Below are 24,772 nucleotides of genomic sequence, written 5' to 3' on the forward strand. Positions count from 1 at the left end.
GTCGAAGTTTGTCTTTCTGTGTGCAAATTACAGGCAGGCAGACCTTTTATAGATCAAACAATTAGTCAGTTAATCGAGAAAATAATCTGTGGACAAATCGAGCCCTAAACGACATGCACTGTAATTTTTGCCTGTAAACTTCCTAGGAAATTATGGGACCCATAAAATAATTTTTATGTGTGGATGTGGGTATCTGTAGATTTTAATTATGTTTGTTGGATTGGAAGAGACTTAAGCTCCCTCGTGTTTTCATCTCCCATTCCCTATCCAGAGTGCAGCCCCGGCTTCTCCCTCTTCCTGCAGGGTTGTGTCAAGTTGTGTCCACCTGGCTTCACCTCAGGGCAGCAGCTCCTCAACCTTTCCTTGGAGAACTGGGTGGACTTGTCCTCCGTCCAAGCCTGCCTGCCCTGCAACCCTGCCTGCCTCACCTGCTCTGGTACCGGACCTACAGACTGCCTGTCCTGCCCGCCTCACAGCCACCTGGTCCTCACCTCCTGCCTGCACCAGAACCAGGTCCAGCGCAAATCCCCTCTAGCTGGGGGACTCCAGGGTGACAGAGCTGAGCCAGAGGGGGAGATTCCAGCCGCAGCAGACAACAGCGGAGAAGATGAGGAACCTCCAGGGATCAGCGTAGCTCCGTCCACTCAGCTGCCTGCCGTCGTGGCCGTGCTCTGCTGTGCCTTTATCCTGGCCGCCTTCATCGGGGTCTTCCTCTTGCTGCAGATGCGCTCAGGTCGCACCTCTCTGGGCTGGAGGACCAAACTGCCCTCTGTGTATTCAGAGACGAGGGGGGTGCGGGTGGGCTTTGGTTTTGGCTTCGGCCAAGGACGAGAGAGGAAGGCACGGATTTCCTACAAGGGGATCCCCACTGTGTGGGGGGACGAGGACATGATCGCCTACGAGTCTGAATCAGACAGCGAGGAAGTGGACGGTCACTGCGAGAGGACAGCTTTTATCAAGACGCAGAGCTCGATCTAGCTGAAGCCTGCGTCTGCTGCGGTGGTGTCTGATACCACGACATCCTGGGTCTCGTCAGATTTTTAGACCTGACTGTACGGAGCCGACACATGAAGAAGAATCACGCAGGTTCCGGAAAAAAAAAAAACACAGGCCTTACCGTCCCATCAACACCCCATCCAACTACATTAAATACACTCAGTGTTTTGTTCTGTCACATATTTATTTACATTTGTGAATTTATCTTGTTTGATATTTCCAGATGTATTTATCATGCATTCAACACTATCACCAATTTAAGGTGTTATGCAACTATCTCACTTTTAATTTTATGACCTGTTTGATCACTTTTCCTCCGATCTGTCAAACAAGTAGAGCACATTACTTGACCAAATATACTGTACATCTGATTTGTTCCTAAAACAGACTATTTGCAGCATTTTAACATTGTAATATTTCATAAGATTTCCTGGCAGATTACAGTCAGAGTAAAGCTGACAAGCTTTTCATTAATAGTAAGAAACCTTTTGTCTGCAGCATACTGGGATGGCCTAATAAAACATCCTGCTGGCTGTTTGATAAGAAAACTACGGAGGATGTTCTTTCTTCAAACGCAGCACAGTGGGAATTGCCACTGCAGCATAAGACACAAAGGATGTATCAATCACAAAATCTTACTGACTTGTAGTGGAGTAATGCTGTTTTTGAATGAATAAAAAAACACTTAGCCCAAAGCTGCTTGGCTGACCTTTACAACATTTTTCTAACGTCGTTACTGCTGCTAAGAAATAAGATCATTTTCTCTTCATTTTCCCCACAGAGCGCATATTGATTTTGGGGCTTCTCTCCCAGAACATCTCCATCAGGGTGTAAAGCTCTTTCCCCTTCTATTGTGAGCGCCATACATTACAAATACACGCTTTATTTCCCATCTCTAGCAGTGTAGGCTTTTCACAACACAAGTTGAATCTTTGGAGCTAAAGGCCAGGATGATTTAAGAAAATAAAATAAAAAAAATGAAGAGATCTTGTATTGCATTTTTCTATGTTTGTTTTATATCCTTTTTTATTTAATTGACAATGGATGTTAATATTGTGTGAGATCTGTTTCATGCTGGAATAAAAATGACTTTGGCTGTTGCATAGATAGGCTGTTTGTGTCTTTACTGGCAGATTCTAAAACTTCTAAAGGGTTTCACACATCTTGAATTCAGCCTCTGACACACAAACACCCCGAGAGCACAGATGGTTCATCACTTCTTCATGGCCATATATCATTGTTGTAAGTATACTTCACTCCGGGGCGTTGAGCTTTAACAGGGTGCCAGCATTCTGTCTTCTTGCTGCTATCCGGCTGCCAAAAAGCCTCGAAGACAGTTTTCTCAAGCTTCAATGTGGTGGCCGCTTAAAGTTTAAATTAATATAAATGGAAAAGGTTTGTATGCGTGCGGGAAAACAATATGCCTGCCGGTAGCAGTTCTGTTCATTAGCGGCTTTCCAACCCAACACCATCTACAGAGTCAGGTATCTGGGTTCATGGGTGAAGGTACATTCATTCAGTGGGCCATAATTAGATCTGCCGGGAGAAGTCGCTGTACAATTCAGTGCCCCCTTGGATGCTTCGTGCTTTGCATTATAAATACTGTAAGTGTGAAAGTAATGCCTGTGTGTTCTCGTGGAGATGAAAAAAGCAGATGAGTTTCAAAGTCTTTTATCTGCTCATACCTTCACTACATACCACGACACCACCATGTGATTGTCTCTCTCTATCTGCCCTTCAGTTTTATCTAATTAGCTGTCATGTTCTGTACAATACTGCTTACTAAGTAGGTTTCGGCAACAAGAAATACTAGATTAATTAAAAGAACACCCAACAAATCAGTTCCCCTTTAGCCGATTTCACATTTGGATCAATCGGACACTTGAGTTTCCGTTCTCATTATTCCAGCAGGTCACACATTATCCGTGTTTATGTACGGAGTCTGATGCTCAGGGATAAACTCGACTGTCAGTTCTGCTTCCAGGGGAGCATAGAAAGCTTGAAAAATGCAGCAGAGTCAGGAGTAAAATGCAGAGGCTGAGTATCCCCAGGGTGCCTCCACAGGCATCACTCCCCTCTCACACACACAAGTGTGCACAACTATTTTTGTTAGGACATTACATTGACTTCCATTCATTGTAGACAGCCTAGACCAAACCCTTACCAATCCATGCCTAACACTAACCTTAATCTAACCTCAGTTCACACCTTACCACCAACATTAACCAGGACCTCAGAAATGACATTTTGCTTCATTAGACCAGGCTTTGGTCCTCATGAGGACGACTGGCCCTGACAAAGTCGGTGTTTATACCAGAAAAGGTCCCAAAAAGTGACTAAACATCCTCTCCCCAGTGATCACTGGCAGGCCTGAGGTGTCCCTGCCTCCACACTTGCTGTCTTTCTCTTTGTAGATCTTTTTTTTTTTTTTTTTAAATGTAGCATGAACAATGAACCGTTTTCTTTTCATGTTCAACTCCTGCTCCGCACTGTCACAGTTAACACCTCAGCCTCACAGCGGGGTGAGTAAAAACTGCTAATGTGAGCTCCTACGCCAACACCCTGCTCAGTTTAATGTCAGGTTGTCTCCTCGACAGGCCGTCTGAGTGGGAGAACAAGCACTGACAAGTGAAGCATTGGACAGTCTAAAAGGGCTGATATCACTTGCACTTATCAGAGACTGACAGCATCTAAGGACTGTACTGCTCTCGCTGACTCAATGTTTCCCCCTACAGACACATGATTCATCGAGCTCTCCACTGGTGCTGAGCAAGACTGAGGAAAGGCATGAAAATACACTAAAAAAGACTGATTCAATTGGTTGATTGGAGAAACTTTTTTTAAAACACAAACTTTTGTATCTTGATTTTTATTCACCTCCCATCTCTTCTGTGGTTCTTCTTCTGCATCTTTCATGAATTAAACACAGAAGAGACCTCGCTTGCCTTCATATATTACCTCTGAACAAATGAAAAACAGCGCTACAACAAATCACATTTTTAAAAAAAAAAAAAAAAAGTGGGGGGGGGGGACATTTAGACACACAACAAGACAGCAGGAAAAAGAAGATATGACGGTTATAATAAGACAACTGGAGAAAAGTGCAATTCAAGATGCAGTGAAGTCTGGTCTTTGAGAACAGCTGGAGGTGAGAGAGAGAGAGAGAGAGAGAGAACAGAAAGTATTGAGCTATGGCAGACCAGACATTAGGCCAGAGGAGGAGAGCAACAGGGCAGCAGACCTCCTGTGGAAAATGAATAATAACCGGATAAGTGACGGACACAGTGGGGGCAGTGCACAGTGGGGGCAGTACACAGTGTGTCACAGGTGGACTGTGAGATGTCCGGCCTCGGTGTCGGACACAGATGACAACATCCTCCACAGCTCTGTGAAAGCAGATATGCACCAGAGAAGGCTGAGTGCCTCGGGATGAGAAGCACTGTGGAGGAAAAAGAACTGCAGCTCATTTGAAGGAACTCTTTCTTGTGTCTTCTCTGTGTACAGTTTGAGCCAGCTCGTTTTTAAAAGGGTCAGTTCACCCAAATTACAAAAATATAATTTTCTTTAATCATCTAGCTGTGCAGACGGTTTGGAGTTTTTTTTGTGTTGAGGTTTTTAGAAATCCATCTCAGAGATTTCCACCAGCGATTGAGGTGAATGGAAATGCATTTGTTGTGCTCACAGCTTTAAAAACTGATGTTTGAAACAGCAACATCTCTGTCCAGAAACAGTGTTCATAAAACCAGTTCTTAGTAGAAAGTAGTTCCAATGAAATTCAGTTTTATCCACTTTGCTGCAAAGACCAGCTGTTGTCAAGAGTTCTTAAATTTGATGCAGAAATTTCAATGCTGTGAACACCGCAAACAGAAGTCCATTCACCTCCATTATGTTGTGATGGTGGCAAAAATGCAATCAAGTCAATCGACAGAAAATGAATTAGCCACTGGTCTGACATTTCTTTTTTTAATTTTATAGAAAAAATGATTAATCAACAGATTAATCAATGATGAAAATAATTGTTAGTTGCAGCCCTAATTAAGTCAGCCAACAGAAAATTATAAACGATTTTGATGATCAATCATTTGATTTGTTGGTTGATCATTTTTCGAACGTGAGCATGTGCTACTTTTCTATCTCTTTGTAAATCAAATCTCTTTGGGTTCTGAATTTTAAATTTATGGCAAACAGACAATTTGAAGACATTATCGTGGGTTCTAACATTTTTCAATATTTATGGACTCAACAGTAGATCAATATTAATAATTATCCTTAATGTCATCCTTCATGTCCACATAACACTAGATTTTTGCAATTTGTGTGAAATGACCCTGTACCTCTGATCTTTGATGGAAAGTCCCATTTTTCACAATGATACAAGACCCACATCCTGACACCAACACCCGGACTGATCGATGACACCGAACAGTACTATTAATGGTCCCTGATAGTGTACACTGAAACCTTGATACACCCAAAACGAAACAAAAAAAAACCCTCCCATATTCACATCAACATACTTTACAGTCACACACATACCGATATATCTGCCACATGGTATATATGAGGTATAGTCTTCATCTAACCTTCTACTGCGTACAGTATGGTACACAAAACCACCCTCTCAGCAGTGAAGTTCAAGCACAGGAATGATGGACAGGGGCTTTGAAATGCAGACCTTCCACAGTTTTCTCATCAGCGAATAGGAAGCTCTTGGGGGGGGGGGGGGGTCGGGAGGAGGGGAGAAAAAGACGGGAAGGATAGAAAGTCTTCAGACTATCTACAAGCAAAAAACACTGGACAGAGGATAAACAGTCATCTGATATGATTAATGATCACATTGTTATCGTGTTGTGACCCGCGCGGGACTCTTGGACTCAGACATACGATAGCTTATAAAGCCGCAGCTCGGGTCTCCTAGCGAGTTGAGATGAAGAGACCGCACATTCTCTTCGCTGCATTCGAGTCTGTCAGGAAAAAAAAAAAAATTGAAATGCAGTCAACTTTACATTAAGAGGTACAAAAACAAAACAAACAAAAATCGCTGTGATGTGTCTTCTTCACTGCGTACATTAAAAAAAAATTAAAAACCCCATACACCAAATAAAGCTTTTTAAATTGCACTCTGATGTGGCATGAGTCCCAGGCCGCCCCCCCCCCCCTTCCCGCGTCATCAGGATATTTACATTCAGTAGTTCAAGTCCAGGATGGAGCAAAGATAGAAAAAGTTCTTTTAAAGCAGAACTAAATGAGATTTAATTTTTCGATTGCAGAATAACAGACACCCGAGACTGTGGCAGTCTTTGTTGTTTTGGAACAGCTGCGAGTTCACCCGGGTTTGCTGCTCTGTCGGAGATGTTCACGGTAACAGCTATCGCCTGCCCCCTGCTGTGCAGTCCGTCCTGTTACAGTGCACCCTTCCTCTCTGACGCTGTTGTGTGTAGTGTGGTGTGGTTCTGCATGTGCGCTTGACAAAACAGAGAGATTCTCCCATACACCTCTGTGCCGGTCTGTGGCCGGCGTAGGTCTGGTTCTTGGTCCTGGTGGGTTTTTATTGCCTTTGTTTAGTCAGGACGGCTCTTAGCGCAGTTTGAGCTTGAAGGCGGAGATCTCCATGGGATCCAGGTTGATGGAGGAGTCGTTGGCCAGGGGCGTGGCGGGGTGCATCAGAGTCAGAGAAATGGGCTGGAGCAGCTGCAGGTCCAGGTTCTTGAAGAGTCCTGATACACTCAGCTGCAGCAAGAGAGGGACAGGAGTGTTAGTTAGCGAGTGAGAATGAAGATATGAGGAAGAAGAAATCTCTGCTCATGCAAAAAAAAAAAAGTCCAAATGAGTCCATTTGTTTTATGTTCGTGTGTGTGTTTCTACCCTCACCTGTCCTTGTGTGGTAGTGCAGTTGAAGCCCAGGTTCTGAGCCTCCAGACCACAGTCCAGGCCGAGGCGGTGAAGAATTAAGGCTGTGTATGCAGACGGAGAGTGGGGGTCCTGCTGCTCATAAGCACACACACACACAGAAATCAAGTCGGTTCCAAAAGTAAAAACAGAATATGTAACTCCAAAAATCAAGAATCAGCTCGATTCCTGAATCTTTACCTGGCTTTGGATGCTGCGCAGGTTCAGCAGGTGGAAGTCGCAGGGAAGGATGGACTTGAGGGGGGCGAAGGTTTGTAGAGGAGGGATGCCGCGCCTTTTTGGCAGGACGGGCAGCGCCAAGACCTCGTGGTTCAGGACGGCATTGGTCATGTGACTAAGTATCGACGGGAAGCTAGTTGTTGCACTGTCCATCATCTGGAGGAGGGAAGAGACAGTCCATCTATTACCACATTCAGGTCACACCTCTAGATTTAGTCTTTTTGCTAGATTGTAAGAGTAGGAGGTATATTTCTAATTCTAGTCCACACAGACTTTATATAGATATAGAGCAGGGGGCGGGCGGCTGTGGCTCAGGAGGTAGAGCGGGTCATCCACCAGTTGGAAGATTGGCAGTTCGATCTCCGGCTGCTCCAGCCCGCATGTCAAAGTGTCCTTGGGCAAGATACTGAACCCCAAATTGCTCCCGAAGGCTGTGCCATCATTGTGTGAATTTCCTGATGAGCAGGTTGGCACCTTGCGCAGCAGCCTCTGCCATCAGCATATGAATGTGTGTCAACGGGTGAATGTTGGCATGTAGCATAAAGCACTTTGAGTGGCTGGAAGACTAGAAAGGGGCTATATAAAAATGCAGCCCATTTACCGTATTGAGTTTGTTACAGCGCTGAAGTCAAATTTTAAATGAAGTGCAAGAGTGTTTCAAACATGATGTGCAATGTTTTGTTGACTGGAGGATCGTAGCAGGCCAGAACTTCATCCACAGTACCATCAGCAGTTTTACCAAATAGAGCTGGATGATAAAACTGCAACCAATGCCTTCCCATCCTCTGCTCATGTGTATTCATTTACTTGATAAATGATATCATTTGTTACTTTCAATACTACTGTCCTAAAGATGGACCAGTTTGGCTACAGCTACAAGGTGGAGGGAGGCAAAAAAAATTTAAATAAAATAAGAGCATAGGAACTGGAGCTACAGTAAAGACTATGATGCTGGCTAACAAGCATCCTCACTGTTGCCAAGGCAACGTTACCTTTTGAACTCCGTCAGTCAAGATTTTGGAGAGGAAAGAATGAAACAAGGAGGAGAGTTTGGCAAAGACGCCATCATGCTGAAGGTAATCGAGTGGAAGAAAAAGAGAAGGAGAACAAAATTAGAGGAGAGGAAACCAAAAAGACAGATGGGGAGGTAATGAGTATTGAAAAAAAAGAAAGATATGAAGACAGGTGTTAATGAAGGATGAAACATTGTTCAATGCAGCGACACTGCACAGAGCTTATAGAAACACATTCGGCACCTCAGAGTCAGGTGTGGTGTGCCTGAATTTCAAGAGCAGCTGCACCGCTTCAATAACCGCCTTTGCTTTCATCTGACTGACCTTGTTCCCCGTGGATCTTCGCTCCAGCAGCAGTCTGAAGCGGTTGGCTGTCTTCTTGTTGTCCTTCAGGCCCTGACCCAGCCCACGATTATCATCCTGCATCAGTCGCCGGTCCATAATCACTTCGAGTTGGCCTGAGGGAAAAGGAGGAGCAGGGACTTTAATACAAACCCCCGTGTATTGAACTTTCCGACATCAGTCAATGAAGACAAACACTTTGAGCTACTTGTCATGTACAAATGCCTCCATTATGCACCTAACGATGATAAAAGGATTAGCCCAGTAGAAAAATGTGAGGGTATGAACTGATCTGCTCTCTGAAAACCTCTCGAGGGAGAGAGAGAAGTGCTTCAATACTGCTCAATAAAAAGCAGAGAGACAGTAAACAAAGAAAAAGAGCATCCATTTCAAACATAACTTTCATTAAAAAAAAAAAAATGATGATAAATGATAGAAAACTGAATAAAACGTAATAAGATACAGACCGCTCTCCAGGCTGCTGACGCCCAGAGACTGAGCTGTGTGCAGCGTGAGGCGGTGATTGCTGTCCTGGATGTACGCCTGGCTGGGCATGGGATAGAAGTTGGCCTGCAAGGGGAGCTTTAGGTAGTGGTGACGAGGCTGAATCTACAAGATGAAGGATCAGACACAGAGCAACACAATATGTCAAACTTGAGGTTAAGAGGTTAGCAGCTTCTTACCGTGCACATAATCAGACATACACACACACACACACACACACACACACACACACACAAAGCTGTCCAGAGTGGGACTGACCTGGAAGCCGTTGAGGTCTGTGTAGAAGACGTCTCCACTCTGGATATCAGTGGTCAGTCGCATGGCCAGCTCCTTATTGGTCTGATCTCTGATGTCCACCATGGTGGTGATGTCCACAGACAAGCCGTCCACACCTAAAAATACAAAACCATACAAATAGTCATCCATTGAGGGAAACGAATGGAAAGATGTGATCTGCAGAACTGGGACATATACTGCTTTGTTTTACAGGTTCCTTAATTTTATACTCATTTTTTCTAATTGACTTTTCTAAGTCATTTGCAGGAATTTAATGTTTCATTGTTAGAACATTTTACAGAGACGTTGGTGTAATTTAGTAGAAATGATAAGAAAAAATAAAAGAAAAAAGTTGGTTTAATTTGTGAGCACCCACTCTTAATGTTTGGGTTTATAGCTGTTAATTTGCAAGAAATCGACTCTTGACAATTCTTTAACTGACAGAAAATAATTAGTTTTCAGTGCTCAGTGCTTGTGTGTCAAATTATATATTTGCATATTAGATTTTTTTCTGCTGCTCTTGTATAACTGTTAATTCTTAGCACATTTCTTTCAAAGGGTTATGTGATTTGGTGGTATACGGGAAATGTTTTTAAGTATTTAAGAAACAAGCTAATATGCTAATACGTAGTTTGACACACTACACAAAACTACACTGAAAACTATTTTAAGTATTTTCTGTCAGATAATAAATTAGATTCTTAACAATTATTTAAGAATTTTTGCAGACTAACAACTATGTATGAACCCAAATATAATGAATTGGCACAGTTTTTTTCCTTATAATTTGTACCAAATTGCACCACCCTCTCTGTAAAACAGTTAAATACCTGGAAATTATACAGAAAAGTTTCAGAATTTTGTTTTCAGAAATTTGCATAAAATTAAACGACCTGTAAAACAAAGTGTTACCAAATATTGCTTACAAATAGTGTGAGCCTGCTGAATGTACAAAATCTAACACTTTCAGCTGACAGGATAAAAAGTACATAAATTTCATTATGAATTATAAATTGTCATATTGTCAAACACATGAGCCCTTGGTGTATTGTACCATCTGGTGCCTTAAACTAAACACAAAAAGCTTTTTGGAACTGATTCCATTGTGCAGTTTTGCGCTGTTATTACCTGGCACATTGTTTATGCGAATGGTCTGCTGAAAATGCTGGTAGTGTGCCACCACCTCAGAAAAGAGAGGGCCCTCAACAACACGCACCACAGGCGGCTCTTTCTGGTTGTAGGGCTGAAAGCAGGAAGAGAGAGATGGCACTGTGAGCAGAGGAAGTGCTAAAAATGGGAGCAGCAGCAGTAACAAGATACAATATGGCAACGACACACTGACACTCCAGTGTGTTCTGTTGTCTTTAACTCAGGATTCATCTCAAGACAAGATGAGGAGGCACGCAGCTCCCTAGCATCATACAATGTGGCAATACACATGGGAAGATATATCAAAAGCTTATGAGAGGCGAGTAAACATTTGAGATTCAACAACTAGAGTGAATACCTTTGCTTTCCCGTCAGGTAGGAAGAGGTAAGCCCCACTTTTGTCTTTTGAGGGACGAGTGCCGTAAACCATAAACTGCATCTGAACTTTCACTTCCTGAGGATCATCCTTGCGCTTGATACTCTGCAGATGAAAAAGCCAAAAAGTGGAAGAAAGACGATCGCGGAGGGGAAAAAAAAAAAAAAAAAGAATTAGAAAAGAGATGAAAGGATGTTTGAGTAGCAACAAGACATGTCATGTTCACTTTGATCAAACAGCCAGGGTTTATTGGGAAATCAAGTTCATTTTTTTTCCTCCTGAAGATCAAAGTTAAAAACAGATGAGCAGATCTCTAATGCAGATACAAAATCAATAGAAGTCAGAGCAGATAAAACGCCAACCTCCAGCAGACCGGTGGTGCCAGAGAAGCCCAGTGTGAGAGACTGGCTGCTGATGTAGAAGGTCTGAGAGTCTGCCTGCTGAGAGCGGACAGGAAGCGGGTCCATGGCGCGGGCGCTGGCAGTCCGGCCAGACAGCCTGAGCAGGGTGTCGGAGCGGAGTGTCATGGGCGAGTCAGGGGAGTCGTAAAGATGGAACACAGCTAGACCCAGAGGTGGCAGACGAACCATGAATGTTGCCTGGACAGAGGATTGAAGAGTGGTTGAAGCAAACATAGACACAAAAATAATGAACTTTTAAGCACTGGCTTCATTGTCGTTGTTTTTGGGTTTGTTTTTTTTTTTTTTTTAAAGGGACAGTGATTTAGTGGCATCTAGCAGAATAGACTAGGCAGAAATGAAATATAATATTCATAAGTATGTTTTAATTAGTGTATAAATCACCTGAAAATAAGAATTGTTGTGTGTTTGTCACCTTAGAATGAGCCCTTTATATCTACAAAGGGAGCGGAGGCCATGGAGGCCGCCATGTTTGCTCCACCATGTTTCTACAGTAGCCCAGAATGGACAAACCAAATATCAGCTCTAGAGGGGGCCTTTAGCGTTTTTCACGTTTTTCATGAATTTCGCGGCCACTGTAGATTCTCCTACATGCTTAGAAGGGGAGGGTGAGAGGAGGTGTATTCATTTAGTTAATCTGCAACCTCACCGCTAGATGCCACTAAATCCTACACACTGGCCCTTTAATCAGAAAATCAAATATTGACCACGGGGCATTCACATTAAAAGTTATAAGCATTTGCATATTAGCGACATTGTGCTGTAATTAAAATGTGATGAGAGACGGAAATAATGAGATTGTATTTCTCAGTTGGATTTAAATTCATTGCTTTCTGTGGGTGGAGCGAACTTTATCTGGGCTGAAATAAATGAATCTACAGAGTCTCAGAGAAGCAAATGGGATGCATTTTTTTACTCAAAGAGTCTGTTCTAGTGCTGGCTTGCAGGTAGACATCAAAAAGGAAGGTGGAGAAGACTTCAGGCACATAACTGTGCAGAAATCTTTTTATTGCAAATTCTGTTCCATGTGGAGTACTTTTTATTTTATTTTTCTCCATTACATACATTCATTTGGTAAGCGCTTTTGTATGCATAATAATGTTGTATCAAGATGTGCCAAACGTGGAATATTAAGTCAAAAATGTGTTTTTCTTCTGGTTCTTTCATTTGGATGTTTGAGTTTCTCTGTGCAGAATGATGTATGTGCAGAGTTTGACACTAGAAGTGTGTTTTCATGTCTGGAGGGGGATCTCTAGAATAAAAAACAAGGCCTAATAAACGTAATCTCTTACCTCAAATACTTCCGCGCTCATTTGACTTGCAGAGCTCCACTGAGCACTCAGCTGCACAGGGAGGGTCTGTCCATCCTCAGTGAGCACCCTCACCCTGACTGTGTTGACCAACACAGTAACCACACACAGCCGCTCCTGCTCAATGGGGTTGAACAAGACCAGATACCTGGTAGCAAGGAGAAAAAAAAAAAAAGTAATCAAAGGCAAAGGATGGTGGAGGAGTAGCCAAGGGAGGAAGCGGGGGAGGGGATGAAAGATGCAAGGGGATGCAGATAATACCTGGGTCCTGCTGGGTCCAGCTCGATTAAAGTGCGCTGAGGCAGAGAGTCTTGAGTAGCTCGCCTGTCGTCCTACAGGAGAGGAGATATAACACAGAAACACACTGAATAATAACAAGTCAGAAATATGCATGTTTTTCCAAACAGTTTATTATGCATTGTCAGAGGGTCACCCCCTCCCGCCCACCCCATGTTTCCTCTTACCGTCTCCAGGAAAGGCTCTGTCTGGTAGAAGCGATAAAACTCTTTGTTCTTCATCACCAGGAAATGAGCAGCATTGATGATTACTCTCTTCAGACCGATGAGTGAACGCAGTAATCTAGGGAGAAGGAGGAAGAATCAATGGCTCAGCAGCAGTCACAGCAGACAGCTTGTTTTTTTGCTTCAAGGTATTGAACAAGCAAGTATAAAATCGCCACAAAGACAGAGGATTAACAAAGGGGAGGCACAGTTCTTCTATTTAATATCTTTTTTTTTTAAGAACTTAATCTATCCAATCTATACTGTCATTTCTTCCTAAAGCCCAGATTCTTACTTGGTGCCATAGTCAACAACAACATTCTCCTTCGCGGTGCCGGTGATGGCATCATGATGCTGGAAGAGGGCAACAGAGCGCCTTGCATCGACTAGCAGGGCATAATCTGAAACCGGGTAGCGTCCTTCCATGCCTGCATGTCGAGCATTGGCAACCGCCAGGCTGTAGAGGATCTCTGCCCCCCTGAAACACAATAACAAACAGCTATCAATGAGAAGCTGTTCCAGTAAGATTTTGATGGCTTTATTGAGTCGGTTAAAAGTGTTCACATTATTATACTTTTTTCAAACAGGGTCTCGTATTCAACTGTCATTTTAGAAAATTGCAATGGTTCCTGTGAAAGTTTTTATTTCACTTTTTAAGTTGAGACTGAAGTTGATGTTTATATATAATGTAAATCAAGCCAGCGTAAGCTTTTCTTATTTTGCATGTTCCAACAAAATGCATTGAAATCCAAACCGGGCTTTCATGCAACAAGCATACATGGACACACCCTTCTGTTAATGTTAACAATGTGCATGTTATGTTTCGGTTGTTTGTTTTGCTTTATTGTTCAAAGCAGAGCTGAAACAATTAGTCGATTAATCGATAAGTAGATTGTCAGAGAATTAATTAACTATTTTGATAATAAGTTCATCATTTTGAGTCACTTTTTAAGAAAAAAAATACCCTAATTCTCTGGTTCCAGCTTCTCAAATGTGAATATTTTCTTGTTTCCTCCATGACAGTAAACTGAATATCTTTGGGTTGTGGACTGTTGGACGGGACAAAACAAGACATTTTAGTTTGCATCTTGGGCTTAAGGAAACGATCAACATTTTGTATCTTTTTCTGACTTTACACATCAAAAAGAACTAATCAATTAACTGAGAAAATAATCGACAAATTAATCAATAATGAAAATAATCGTTAGTTGTAGCCTTAGTCCAAAGTAGGGAGATATTGGAGAAATGCAACAAAGACAGTGATGAGCATTAAAAGTCCATTCAGTATTTCTTTTCTGACCACATGAATATTACATAGAAAAAAACAACTGACATAAAACAACTAATAATTGAAAATACAGGCTTGTTTTGCTGCCTGCTGCGTTCACAAAAAATACAGATGTAAACATTTTTTTAAACAGCAACAGAAAACATTAATAACTTAGATGTAGTTGTTGTCTGGTGTATTAGTTTTGGAGTCATACCAAGTTCCAGTCGTGCTTGGATTTGGACTGTCTGCCTTTAATTTGTATACAGGCTGTTGCTGATGCTTTAACCTAGTAAGCCACAATTTGCATTGCAAACAAGATGTAGATGTTGTGAAGATGTTGTATAACTCCATATGTATTATTAAAAGTGGAGCACTATTAACACACCCCAGGTTGTGTGTGTTGTGTCTGTCCTACCTGAGGTGCGACTCAATCACACGATCCAGACTCTTGTAAAAGGGCCGCGAGGTGAAATAGCCAGTCCAGTAGTGGTCTTCACGGTCTGCATAGGCAAAGAAATCTCCGCTCAGCACTGGGAAGTCTGCAGGTCTGGATCCCTGGGCCACTCCATGCGCTTTGTATACAGCATTGAAGTAGTCTGAGAGAGTCCCGAACTGAGCCTGGAGGAGCAGCCGGAGACAGATGTTAAAAAAAAAGAGAAAAAAAAAACAAGACCTTACTCAAATACAGCTGAACAGAACAAAAGAAAAGAAAATCTCTCATTATTATGCATGCGGCTTTCATCTTACATGGCATCTTCAGAACCAAACATTGAGTTGTGACAGATTCTTTGTTCTATCAGCAACGCCACTGCATGATTCATTACGACAAGACAGGTTGTACACTGAGATACTGGGTGCACTGCTCTAAGAAGCACAAAAACAATGAAAAGGCTGCAAAATATATAAATATATTTAGTAACACTATTTGTGACAGTTGACAAATTATTCTCTCACCTGTACATGCATCTCCGGGTGAGAATTCATGTAGTCAAAGAGCTTCTGGTAGTTGATGTACTGCTGATCCCACTCCAGGGCCTTGTCGTAGCGGAAGTCGTCCCCCAGGGGGACAAGAAGCACCTTGCTGCGGTAGAGTTTGGACTTTTTACGGTACTGGTCCAGGAGGAGGTGTGCCCTGATTGAGAAACAAGAGGGGAGAAAAAAAAAAAAGAAAAATGAGGGAACACATTTCTTGGCATCCAAACTGTCCTGCTTTCCATATGCAGGTTTTCTAGGAAATTACTATAAAACTTGGAAAGAGAAGGATCATGAGAGTCCAGCAAGTATTTTCCATTAGCCTCAGAGAGATGTTCTCTGGAAAGTTCTTAAAGTCCCCTAAAATCTGGTTAATGTGACTGCAAGACTATCTGCAGTCTATGTCTGTCTTCCTCCCTCCATGCGCTCTCTGTGGTTATTGTTATTGGCGCAAGTTCAAGTTGAGTTTATTTGCAAGTGACCAGTACAGATAACAGAGTTGCAACAGCAGTGACCAATATATTATATTCATTCTTTTTTTTTTTCTTCTTCTTACACAAACAAATAACATTGACAAATCTTTTTGATAAATTGTGACTGAGATATGTACTGAGTGAGACATTTTGCAGTTAAAAAATAAACTTGTCAGTGCTCTCTGGTGGACAAACTATGCAACGCACATGCTGTTTCTAATAAGATCTCAAACATATCTTTGGTATTTCTGTACTGACATTTCTTGTTATTTAAATCAGCCAACATATGCTCAATACAAATACATCTGCAATTAGCAAATTTGGGCAAATATGTCATTCCACTGATTTATCTATTATTCTAGCTCTCCTGAACATCCTAAAAATTTGTTCTCCAAGACAACTGGATAGATGCACAGCTGCCACTTCCACCCTGCACTTTCCCATAGAAAAGGATAACTAACCCCCTCCGTGCCTCACCTCTCTGCTACATTAGCTTCCACTACAGTTTTCGGTGGCACTTTCCACGGACAGTTTATCCGACCACCTGGTAACCTCTTGAAGTCAAATTGGCAGCAGATCTTTGGGTCGGGCCCGCAGGTGTGAGGCACATCGTAGCTGTAGAATGGCATCATGTGGCAAAATATGTCTGAGCTTGATCCGGTATCTGTCAAAGCAGTAAAGATAAAAATATTAGCTTGACAGTAGCCTCTAAAGACCAGAATGCAATAGATACATGCTCTGAGTAAGGGTGCTATTTGTGATGATCGATCAGTTTGTTAGCAATTGAAGTTCACACCTACACTGGAAATGTTCAAAAGGTCATTCTGGATAAAACAGGAAGTCACTTTGTAGAAACAGCAAATAGTAAAAATGAATCACCAAAGAAGTCTGACTTTGACAAATTGATAATATTTAACAGTGTAATATCTTAAGATTTTTCCATTAAGAACAAATGGACAGTAATTCTTCGCCAGACGTGCAATTCATTAAGAAGATATAGCTGGAAGCAGTGATTCTGGGGTTCAAGCCAACACAGACAGTTAGAAGTTGAAAGCTTCATCAGCTTAATTAAAAATATCCACGAGGTCTGGTGATGTTTTAGAAAAACTGTCACTGATTTATGGCCAAATTTGGGCCAAGCACATGCACGTGTTTGGAACTGATGGCATCCCCTATTGAGCGATTTCAAAATAGTTTTACACACGTGGTTCAACATTGTTATCCTGCAAGTTTTGTGATGATTGGCCAAACAGTTGTTGACTTTGGTCTATTTATGTCCTGATCCACGCCCTTTTGAAGTTCATTGCTCAATATCTTGAAACCTAAGTAAGATATCAACAAGCTTTATTCAAATTTTGATAAGCTTGGTCCAATAATGATCCACAGAAAATTTGGTAGCAATCGGACCCATGGTTTAGAAGGAGATGTCAAAAATGTGTTTTTCAAAAAGTTAAAAATGGTGGAAAAATCCATCTAGGAACAAATGGGTGTGGCTTATATGGATAGATTTGTCTGGACCCACAGAATCCAGGAAAAAAAGTTTGTTGTTTATGAGACTAACCATTCAAAAGTTATGAGCCAAAACATGAAGTTCATTGTTATAGCGTCATCATCTGGCCAATTGGGGTCATATTTCTTAGGCAGCACTTGCACGCAACTTCCAATCAATGGGCAAAATCTCATGTCTCTACCATTTACCAACTCGCAGGAATTTGCTTGAACACTTCTGAAGAAAAATAATTAACCAGCACGAAAACAGCAGGGTTTCAGCCCTTCAGGCTTGAACCTCTAATGATGATGCAGATAGCTCTTCTGAAGCTACCACGCACTGGTTGTCCTTCCAAAATTTCCCCTCACTTTCAAAGGCCATGGCAAGTGGCATGACTCATTCGGAAATGAACTTAACAAAGATAAGCACATGAATCAGATGACATCGCTGGCTGTGGTCCACTCACCCCAGGCCTGCCTCCACATAAACTCCAGGCTGCGGGTGGAAGCAAAGTGCTTTTTGATGGAGTAGTGGACCCTCTGGATGAGCATGCTGGTCAGATTGGCCTTCTTCAGCAGATAGGGCATCGTGGCACTGTGACCAAAAGGGTCTACCGCCCACCCACTGCGAGGAGTTATACCTACGACAGCGAGGAGGAAGCCAAGTTTTCAGGATTATGCTCAGATTTAAAAAAAAGCAAGAAACGCATCTTTTCGGAAATCAGTCTCCTCAGCAGAAAGCACTGAAAATAGCACAAAGTATTTTATCATCCACTGAGCGCGAAGCTACACCTGCTGTATGTGGGAGCTCAGAAAGATTAAAGATTTACCTTTAGACTTACGGGTAAAATTTCACAGAGAGAAGAAAGCTTCTGAAACATTGAAGCATCATTAAGTCTAAATGTAAATGAAGAGGCCAGAGTAAGAAAATACTTTCTGATCAGTTGCATACCTAGATTTTTCTCTAGCCACTGATGTCCTTCAATGAGCTGGTCTATCATAGCAAAATAGTGAACGTTGGCTTCATCTGTCATCACCCAGCCTCCTGTCACAATCTCTAGCTGCCCTCCAAGGATCAGTCTGTTGAACAGAGAGGATTAAGAAAGCAAGGTGAGGATAATCCAGCCCTGAAGAGGGAGAGCCACATTAACCAGATAACAAGCTATTTTTAGAGCATCCACAACCTGCCAGGGGGTACTATCCATTGTGTTAAGTACTACACTTCAGGCCAGGAGACATCACAGAAATCTCAACTAATTCTCAGATTAAGGTGGGTTTTTTTTTTTTTTTTTTTAAATGTGTGCTTCACTAAGCTGTGACTCACTTGCGCATGGCCTCCTGCTTGTGTATGTCTGCAGTCTCCCACCACTTGGAGAAGAATGAAATCTCAGACCAGATGAACTTCCTGCGCGGATCCTCAGCCAGCTTCACCACCATGTTGTTTAAAATGTGTTGTGTCTGGTCTGTGAAGTACTTGTCAAAGGTCTTGATCCAACCTAACAAGAAGAAGATAAATCTAAGCAATTTGTACAGCAGATTGCAGACAGACTGTCCACTATCTCTACAACAATACACCTCTATCTGCCCCCTTTTATCCACCCGGTTGATGCCAAGAAGACAGGCCAGGTAAGAGACTCGACGCTGTGGAAAAAGTGCTGCAACAGATCAAAAAATAAAACTCATATTTTATTCAAGTGGAGCTGTTCCCCTCAGAAAGCTATTTAGAAGAGTGGTTTCAAAGAAAGTGACTAAAAAAAACACTTTCTATACACTTCAAGCGTACCACAGCATAGAGTACCACAGCCTATAAAATATGTCAAATATTTATCTCACATATTCTGGGATAACATATTTAGTAGATAAAATATATCTTATTAATAAATTGCCTTTCAAATGTCTGTAGTTTAGTGAGCGGGGAATCAGTAGTTAGAAATAGTCCTGACTATTCATTCCAGCTTTTCCCCTTCTTTGCATTTAGTGAAATAAGCCTATTTCTAGTAAACCAGCCTCCATGCGCCTTCGGTGTGAGCTGACAATATGATTTCTGGTTGCAAAACTTTACTACAATCTATAAACCCTGGACACAGAATGCAGCATAAACAAATTACTGAAGAAAACTTTGCGGCAGAGTTTAATCAAATGCAGCTCCAAATGAAGTCTATTTCCCATTGTTGATGGACAAAATTTGCAGGTCTCTGCAGCCTGTCAACATATCAAAACTGTCAAGTTAGCAAGCATGTGGCAGGCTGGTAAACAAGTTTAATGGAAATGTCAGTCTAAAATAAAATCTCAGCCAATACAACCTATAAATAGAGTTTTCAGAGGCCAATATCGTTCTAATTTCCATTGTTTGTGGCTGAGCTGTCAATCATGTCAGCATTATGCTAATAATAATGAGAATGAATGAATTAAATTTTTCACTAGACTCCCACTCAGGTTAAGCTTCATAGTAGTTAGGTTGTCTCTTTATATATACAGACAGGACACTATTTTTAACCTCCTGAAAAAAGTGGTCAGACATGCTTTTTGCTGCGTCTTGAAAAACCGTTCCATGAAATAGACTTTTAAATTAGCACTGAGACATGCACAACATTCAACAAAGGTTCACTGTGGGTGTTTGTTATTCACTGCTCACCTGGATCGTTGTGGGAGTGGGGGACCACAAATACTTGCAGCGGTTCATTGTCCCACTCATCAGGGTCATAAGTTATATCAAAGCCCTGTTTCCATACGCCGCCATCAGGGTTGTCAAACTTCAGGAGAGAGTACACATCCACCATCTAAAATGATACACAAACTCATCATTTGCACATGTGACAGAGCCCAAAACTAAGCATAGAGTAAGATCTACAAAGTAGCAATGATAACATAAAAGTTCTGGCCAATTAGCCGCTTAGCTTTTCATCTAAGTGGAGGCAAACTTTTAGTGTAGCAAGCTCACCTGAACGTCTGCTTGACCGTGGCTGCCCACAGCAAATTGGCAGTCCTGGGGCTTCACAGCAAGGAAAGTGGGGCGGCCATCGAAGGGTAGGACCCAGGAACCATTGGCACTCCTGAAGGGCAGGTGGCCGCTGGGAGACACAGCTCCTGTGTCTGTGAGCTCCATCACAGAGTCCTTTATGTGGCTGATGATTTGGTGGTTCTCCTCCAGGAGCTGCTCCAGCTGCTCTATCCGGTTTTGCAGGACTGAGATTTGGCTCTAAAAACACACACACACACACACAAAAATGATAAATCACACAGCTGTATAGCATCATAAAACATCTGTCAACCGAATCCAGATTGTTCTATCATTATAGTAAACAAACATTAGTTTTAAGCCTAGAAATTAGACATCTGTCATAAAAAATATTCTGCTTTAGCAAACGTAACAATAGCAGCATGAGATTTAAAATATTTCAGTCACCCTAAAGATATCTACAATACAATTAGTACATGATTAGGCATGTCTATTTACATTTAAATTTAAATATTCAAAAAAAGGAATAAATATTTAGTCTTATGTTACAGGATAAGAAAATAATAATGAAAAGTATGCAATTTATTAAGGCTAATGTAATCAGCTATTGGGCCTTAGAAAAATTGTTTATGTTCATCTCTGATTTCATGCAACTCCTGGTGTATAACAGAACATGCAAAAAGAAGTGCTACAAAACAGACAGCAGAAATGGGTTCTCATGCAAGATAGCAGTACTATAGCAATTATTCTTACCCGTGGAAAGTTCCCGCCATTCTGTCGCCTTGCAGGGTCATGTTGGACTCGATCCAACATCAGATACAGTGAGAATACAGCCACACAGAATATGGCCCCTCCACACACTGTCACCTGTTTCCTCAGCTTCATCCTCCCCTGGAGCAATCTTCTTTCCGGAGTTTAAATTTAAAAAAAAAAAAAAAAAAAAAAAAAAAGAAAGACCTTGGCAGTGGTCTCTTTTTTTCCCAACACACACAAAAAAGTCCTTGAAAAATGGGAGGCAATCCTTCACAGAGCAAAAAAAAATAATAATAATGGAAGGTAAGCAGCTATGCCGGTATCAATGGTTCAGGTCCACATCTGTGATGCCTACAGCCTCCTCTCACCATACTGGAGACCACAGCACAGGGGGGCAGCAGTGGTAGCAGTGGACAAGGCTACTAAATCAGCAATAGCTGGCAGGCAGTCTGTCAGCTTTGGCCAAACCACAGCCACCGGTGGGCTCCTTCAAAGTAGCCCTTGTGCTCAACCATCCAAACCGATGAGATTGCAGGAAAAGAAAAAAAACAAGCGCCACACAGAGAGGGCTCATACAGGAAGCCTAGTGTCCCTGCAGCATGATGTGTGTCACTGTGGGCCTGCTCTTATGGACCAGTCCCCACTCCCACAGCAGCGTCTAATCCTCCAGTACAGCCACGACGTCCCCTTTAGCTCAGTTGGCCTCTGGTGCCATAACAGTTTACACACTAGGTTGCGGCAGAGCAAAGAAAGGGGCTGACAAAAGACCAACTTGGCTGAGAGCAGCAGCTTTTTTAATCAAGCCTCAACTCTGCCCGAAGCAGCTCCAGGAATTAGAATGAGACAAATGTCATTCTTCTCTCAGGAGCACTGTGACGGCATATCTACTGTGGCAGCACGGTCTGTCCTTGATCAAAAGCGCCAAGTTGAAATCACATCAGAGGGTCTTCTTCAGCTGTTGGGGACATTTAGGATTAATGGAGCATGCAAAAATACGTATTCAGCCTAGCATTTTAAGAGAGAGAGCGTCACTCACAAGATGCACAAGTAATAGGGACTGCGTGGGAGAAGAAGAGATACTTTCTTGATCTGATGAGTAGAGTCAACAGTGAAAGGAAAAAAAAATCATCAAGCTGAGCAGAGTGGCCTGTGTTTCCTCTCAGCCCTAATGGATGTCCCTGCTTCCCTCTGTGTGCAAATCCAACACGATTATAATCCGCTCACTTCTCAGCCTGAGACTATTTTAGCATTACCACAGGGAGTTAGGATTATAACCTGGTATTTACATTTGCTCATACTGAAAAACAGTATCAATGTCAGCAGAAGGGACGATTATTATTTGTTAGACCACCTGGGCCAGATGATCAATATATACACAACATGAAAGGCTCTGTTAGTTGGGTTCACTGGTTGAGCTTATTAAAGACTACAACACTGCGTTAACGTGACAAATGTGAATATACAACCGTTCACATGATGACGCTATGACGTTAACATCAATACGATATTTCTGCAATATTCCTAACCTCTTATGTAAATTATCAAATCTCTATGAACAATATTTTCCAGTTTATTGACTGAGGGGTTGCACCTCTTTAGGTTTAACTTGGATGACTTTTAGTCAGCTGTCGCTGGGCAGCTAGCCAGGCAACACTGCGTTGCTTCAAACTTCAGAGCACTAAAACACCTGCATTTGGTCACTGAGCTTGACACACTGAAGCTGGTTAACGCATCTAGCTCCTTAACCAAGTAGTACTCTGTCAAACTTTAACCGTCCCGATTACTTTATCCTTAACTAGCGATCACGAATATGCAGCCAAACAAGCTAGCGCTAACGTTAGCTAACGTTATGTGCCGGTTATCACATCAACTCGACTGGTTCCCGAGCTAGCTTCATGGGTCACTAAATATAAAGATTAAATCTAGGTGAACAGCAGGCACATCTGTCTCTCTGCAGCCGTGAAAAGCGTGTGCACCACGGCAGATTTATGTCTAACGTTACGCGACAGTGTAAACGCTGGCTTGATAACATTAATAACGTTACGTGGCGGATATTACCTGGCTAACCCTCCACTTTTGCTCTAAACCTCGGCTAGCATTCGTGTACGACCTTGGGACGCTGTGTCTTTGTGAACAAAATGGAACAAATCTGACGTTACCTGTCAAAGGAGAGTGCAGAGTCCGGCGGTGTGTGCGCTTTCAGCTGCAGGCTGACAGATTACCAACTGAAGCTGCTAGCCTAGCAGCTACAACCGAGCTGCTGCAAAGCCTTATGGGAAGAGAGGAGCTGCGCATCAGTCCATGATTGGTCCACAGCTTCAGCAAATTTTAAAATAAATGCACTAAATCTTAATTTCTGTATATGAGAGTCTAAAACGCAACATGAGATGACAGATGTTTGAATGATTATTGTATGAATATAATGACTTAAACCAAAGGATGGCTTGAATCAGCCGTGTGTTTAACTATGACACACAGCATTACCTATGAAAAAAATATGATTTAATAACACCGTTAATACCCAGATATAAACACTTCTGGTTACAGAAAAGGTATACCAGGAGTGCACACAACACAAGCTTTGTAAAGCTCAGTGTTCAACCCATTTACAGCACTCTGTAACCTGCTAATGTTTACCATTACCTATTTACCTGTAATAGTTATTGCTAGTTAATTATTGTAATATTTAGAACAATCCACTGTTTAGAGACAGAATAGTGTCAACTGTACTGAAAAATTATTAACAATAATGCAAATGTTGGGATTTTATCCCTCTTGCAGTAACTTACTATATGTATGCCATCATACATAAATACACATGCATCAGCCTGTTTTTATGGAAAATGTATTTTTTGCATTTAAGCAATGAGATGTTGTGGTTTTGTCTTGTTCTCTTGTTTATAAATGACGTCAAATTCCACATGATTCAACAAAGCGATAAACGCCATTAGGACATTATCAGTAGCTTACTGACAATTTTATAGAATCATTTGACCATTTTTTATGCCACACAAACAGGACTATTTAAACTGGATCTACTGTCTATTGAGGAAATAGTCCCAAAGCACCATTTATAATTCTGCCCTGAATAACTGGGTACATTGTTTAAGGCACACTGCTGAAGGGGTTATCTAGGGATATCTCCAAACCTCAGCTCACAAAACTGAAAGTATCTGCTTGGCCAGACATCACTAGTGGTTAAGAAAATATGTTTCGTTTTGTTTTTGTTTTTTGTAATTGACTGACCCTTTAAATCTGTCACTGCAGCTAGACAATGTGACTTTAAACATTTTTAGTTTAGTCTATGAGCAAGAAGAATCACATATCCTATCAGTATAAGGGTTGTACCAGTGATAGAAGGTCATATCCAGTTACATTAAACCGAGCCAAAGCTGCATCTGGTTTGATCATCTGCTCTGATACAAAACACAGAAGTCCAAAAATGAGATACTGTAGCTTGGGAAACAAAAGAACATATGTGCTAGCCACATTTAGCTTATTGTTAGTAGACGAAAGCAAGGAAAGCAACAAAGTGTAGAGACCGTTTTTCACAGCAGTCATTTTGACTTGTCATAGTGTCAAAGCACAGGTGTTACTACTAACATGAACGATGGTTCCTTTCTATGAAAGTATCCCAGTAAGCCTTGACAGAGTGGCAGCGAATCAGCACACACAATACCATGTCCCTGCAACCAAAGCAGCTAAAAGAAATTGACCCATCATTATTTTTATTTTGTACATCTGTGCTTTTCTTACTGTGACATATGAAAATGTCTTCCGTGAAAAAGATCTGTTAATTGATTTTAAATGAAGTAATTTGTCAGTATTACTACCCAAAAATGG

General features: G+C 41.8%; 2 protein-coding genes across 4 annotated transcripts in view; one reads left to right on the forward strand and one right to left on the reverse strand.

Moving 5' to 3' along the window:
* furinb (furin (paired basic amino acid cleaving enzyme) b) overlaps window positions 1-1,086 on the forward strand; it is an 81,412-nt gene extending 80,326 nt beyond the window's left edge. For both annotated transcript variants that reach the window (XM_044357305.1, XM_044357306.1), the window contains exon 16: window positions 272-1,086. In XM_044357305.1, the coding sequence (XP_044213240.1) occupies window positions 272-978 (707 nt within the window). In that variant the 3' untranslated portion in view covers window positions 979-1,086. The remainder of the gene's footprint in view (window positions 1-271) is intronic.
* Window positions 1,087-5,106: 4,020 nt separating this feature from the next.
* Window positions 5,107-23,198, reverse strand: man2a2 (mannosidase, alpha, class 2A, member 2). 2 transcript variants are annotated; one of them, XM_044357303.1, is made up of 24 exons: window positions 23,089-23,198; window positions 21,966-22,018; window positions 20,930-21,884; window positions 20,159-20,416; window positions 19,853-19,997; window positions 18,542-18,713; window positions 18,170-18,297; window positions 17,685-17,858; window positions 16,207-16,393; window positions 15,239-15,416; window positions 14,700-14,902; window positions 13,310-13,492; window positions 12,979-13,093; window positions 12,776-12,846; window positions 12,497-12,662; window positions 11,148-11,384; window positions 10,768-10,890; window positions 10,389-10,503; window positions 9,243-9,376; window positions 8,948-9,089; window positions 8,463-8,596; window positions 7,087-7,281; window positions 6,868-6,981; window positions 5,107-6,726 (listed from the first exon to the last, which is right to left on the reverse strand). In XM_044357303.1, exons 3-24 carry the CDS (start codon window positions 21,059-21,061, stop codon window positions 6,574-6,576), a joined length of 3,459 nt encoding a protein of 1,152 aa, XP_044213238.1. In that variant the 5' UTR covers window positions 21,062-21,884; window positions 21,966-22,018; window positions 23,089-23,198; the 3' UTR covers window positions 5,107-6,573. The 2 variants fall into 2 exon arrangements, with proteins under 2 accessions (XP_044213238.1, XP_044213237.1); XM_044357302.1 differs by lacking the exon at window positions 21,966-22,018.
* Window positions 23,199-24,772: the final 1,574 nt, after the last annotated feature.

The sequence above is a fragment of the Thunnus albacares genome, chromosome 7, assembly GCF_914725855.1.
Source record: "Thunnus albacares chromosome 7, fThuAlb1.1, whole genome shotgun sequence".
Taxonomy (NCBI): Eukaryota; Metazoa; Chordata; class Actinopteri; order Scombriformes; family Scombridae; genus Thunnus; species Thunnus albacares.